This window comes from Mastomys coucha, unplaced genomic scaffold (genome assembly GCF_008632895.1).
Source record: "Mastomys coucha isolate ucsf_1 unplaced genomic scaffold, UCSF_Mcou_1 pScaffold9, whole genome shotgun sequence".
NCBI lineage: Eukaryota > Metazoa > Chordata > Mammalia > Rodentia > Muridae > Mastomys > Mastomys coucha.
In genome coordinates, this window is record NW_022196915.1 from 52,265,368 (window position 1) to 52,267,814 (window position 2,447).

The 2,447-nt window shown below is 44.4% G+C and overlaps 1 protein-coding gene across 2 annotated transcripts in view; it reads right to left on the bottom strand.

Moving 5' to 3' along the window:
* Positions 1-1,312, bottom strand: part of Elp3 (elongator acetyltransferase complex subunit 3) — a 64,645-nt gene extending 63,333 nt beyond the window's left edge. The window contains exon 1 of one of the 2 annotated variants that reach the window (XM_031360838.1): positions 1,126-1,312. In XM_031360838.1, coding sequence (XP_031216698.1) covers positions 1,126-1,201 — 76 coding nt within the window. In that variant the 5' untranslated portion in view covers positions 1,202-1,312. The remainder of the gene's footprint in view (positions 1-1,125) is intronic. The other variant, XM_031360839.1, reaches the window with a different exon arrangement.
* Between the last annotated feature and the right edge of the window lie 1,135 nt (positions 1,313-2,447).

Below are 2,447 nucleotides of genomic sequence, written 5' to 3' on the forward strand. Positions count from 1 at the left end.
CCCCACCCCCGTGTTCAAAGCTAGGCATAGCCACATTCATGCCTGAAAAGTGGGGGCCATGGAGGACAGGGCTTGCTGGGGCTTGCTCACTGCCAGCCTAAGAAGGAACACATTACAGTGAGGTAAGATCAAATGAATCTGGTGCATGTTGTCTTTGATGTGACAAGAATATAGAACATGTCTAGAAGGGCAATTCCAGTTGGTGCCAAGAGTAGTGACCAACACCACATTGAATTTTCATTTGAAGCTTCAAGTGTCACAGGCACACTGTGACCAGTCAGCTCCACACACTATGTGTAAACTTAGGCTGGAAGAGTTGACCAAACCTCAGCTTTTTCAAGCATGAAATGACAACACGACTTCAAATTGACTGGGAAAGGGTCAATACCCAGCTAGTATTCTGACAACCAACAGTATTATTATCAGACCAACTGCTCAAGGGCAGTACAGAGTTAAGAATGGAATCTACGGGCGGTGGTGGCACATGCCTTTAATCCCAGCACTTGGGAGGCAGAGGCAGGGGGATTTCTGAATTCGAGGCCAGCCTGGTCTACAGAGTGAGTTCTAGGATAGCCAAGGCTACACAGAGAAACCCTGTCTAGAAAAAACAAAAACAAAAACAAAACAAAACAAAAAAACATAAATAAATAAATAAATAAAGAAAGAAAGAAAGAAAGAAAGAAAGAAAAAAGAAATGTAAGAATGGAATCATATACTAATTTTTTTAAAAAAATGACTTCACTCTGTTGAAAAAATAACCGGCTCCAGGCTGCTCCGGAGGTAAAATAAATGGGAGTAAATTCACGTAAAGCTGTTGCACAAACTGCACGGATAATCCCTACGTTAAGGAGGTACCAACGCCTTCCCTACTTTAAGACTTAAAAAAAATCAAAATAAAACAAAACCTTATACACGTCCAATAAGTTACCACAAATTAAACTGCAACTCATAATAACGGTACCGTTTGCCTGTCTACACAAAAGACACCAAGTAGTCTCTTCCAAAGGGGACGAGAGAAAGGGGCTGTTTTACAAAGCACACAAATAAAGAAGGGGGAGGCCTGCCGACACGGGTCGCGCGGGCCCAGACCAGGTAGCAGATTCCCAAGGAAAATTGAACTTCAACCTGTGATATGAGTGAATCCACCTCCTCCCTTGCGCCCTTGTCCCACGGATTTTGCACCTTTCCTCTTTTGCCTCATCTTTGCGCTGGCTAGCAAGATGCCACCACGTTACCGCGGTTAAGACGGCACAGAAACTTAGCAGCCGTAAAGCAGCCCGGGACTGTCGTGAAAACACAACGACTGTACCATAAAGCTCTTCCCAGAAGGCGGAGCGCGGAGCCCCGCCCTGTCTAGGTGGCAGCTCCCAGCTCTTCCCAGACTGGGAGGGGAAGTGCCCTGTGAGTCTGTGGGAAGATGGAGAATTCTTGGGGAACAGAAAGCTGGATCTGGCTAGTAGCGACAGGACAGCTTATCTAAAGACGATGCTCCGACAAGCTGGGACGAGAGTGGAATGTAACCAGAGTTCCTTAAGCAAAGACCTGGGCTTTGACAACTTCTGCAAGAGAGGCTGGGCCACTTGTCATTAGTATAGCCAACCATGTTGAGATAAAGGAGACCAGATCCCCTAACACCCGGGGTATTGACAATAATTTTTTTTTTTAAGTTATGGAAGAATTGAGGGCAGGAGACAAAGGGTATATTTAAACATTCCTGGGTTAAGATGTGGTCTGGTTGATCATTGTCGCAGTTCTGGTTCTCAAGGTGGTCAAAGTCTTTATCGCTCCCTTCAGGAGATCCATCTGGCTCCTACAAGGTGATGGATCATCCTCCAAGGTGCAGCCCTGACTAATAACAGTCCTTATATAGGTGAGAGCCTGGCCTTTGAGACTTTGTTTTCTCTGGACTCAAGGTGACTGCAGGTTTAGGACAATTAATCTTTGAACCTTCAGCCAAAATAAAGGAAATAGATAGACATAAATGAAGACAGATACCAAACCTTTATCTTGCATTTAGTTACTTGTCTAAGTGCCTATTTCAAGAATCTGGGAAGTGAGTAGCCTTTGTGTGGGGACTCGGGAGCTCAGATACACTGGATAGCAATCCCACATACCATGAACCTTCAGTGTGATAAAGCTAAGTTCTGATTTGCCTAAAAGAGAACAAACAAGAAGCAAGTATCATCTTGGTCTTTCAGGCTTTGTAGCCTAGAGGTTTCCTGGGTCTCTGATTTTTTTATGACAATCTTGAAAACACTGGGTGAGAAACACAATGTACAAAATTTTGCAACATCTGGAGGTGGGACTTGGAATAACTGTTCCTTGAAACCCTTCCATGATCTCCTTTGTCCACGGATCAAAGATTAAGAATCCTTGGCATTAGCCTAAATATTGCTATCTCCTGAGAGGCTCTGACAGTATCTTACTGACACAGATGTAGAGGCTCA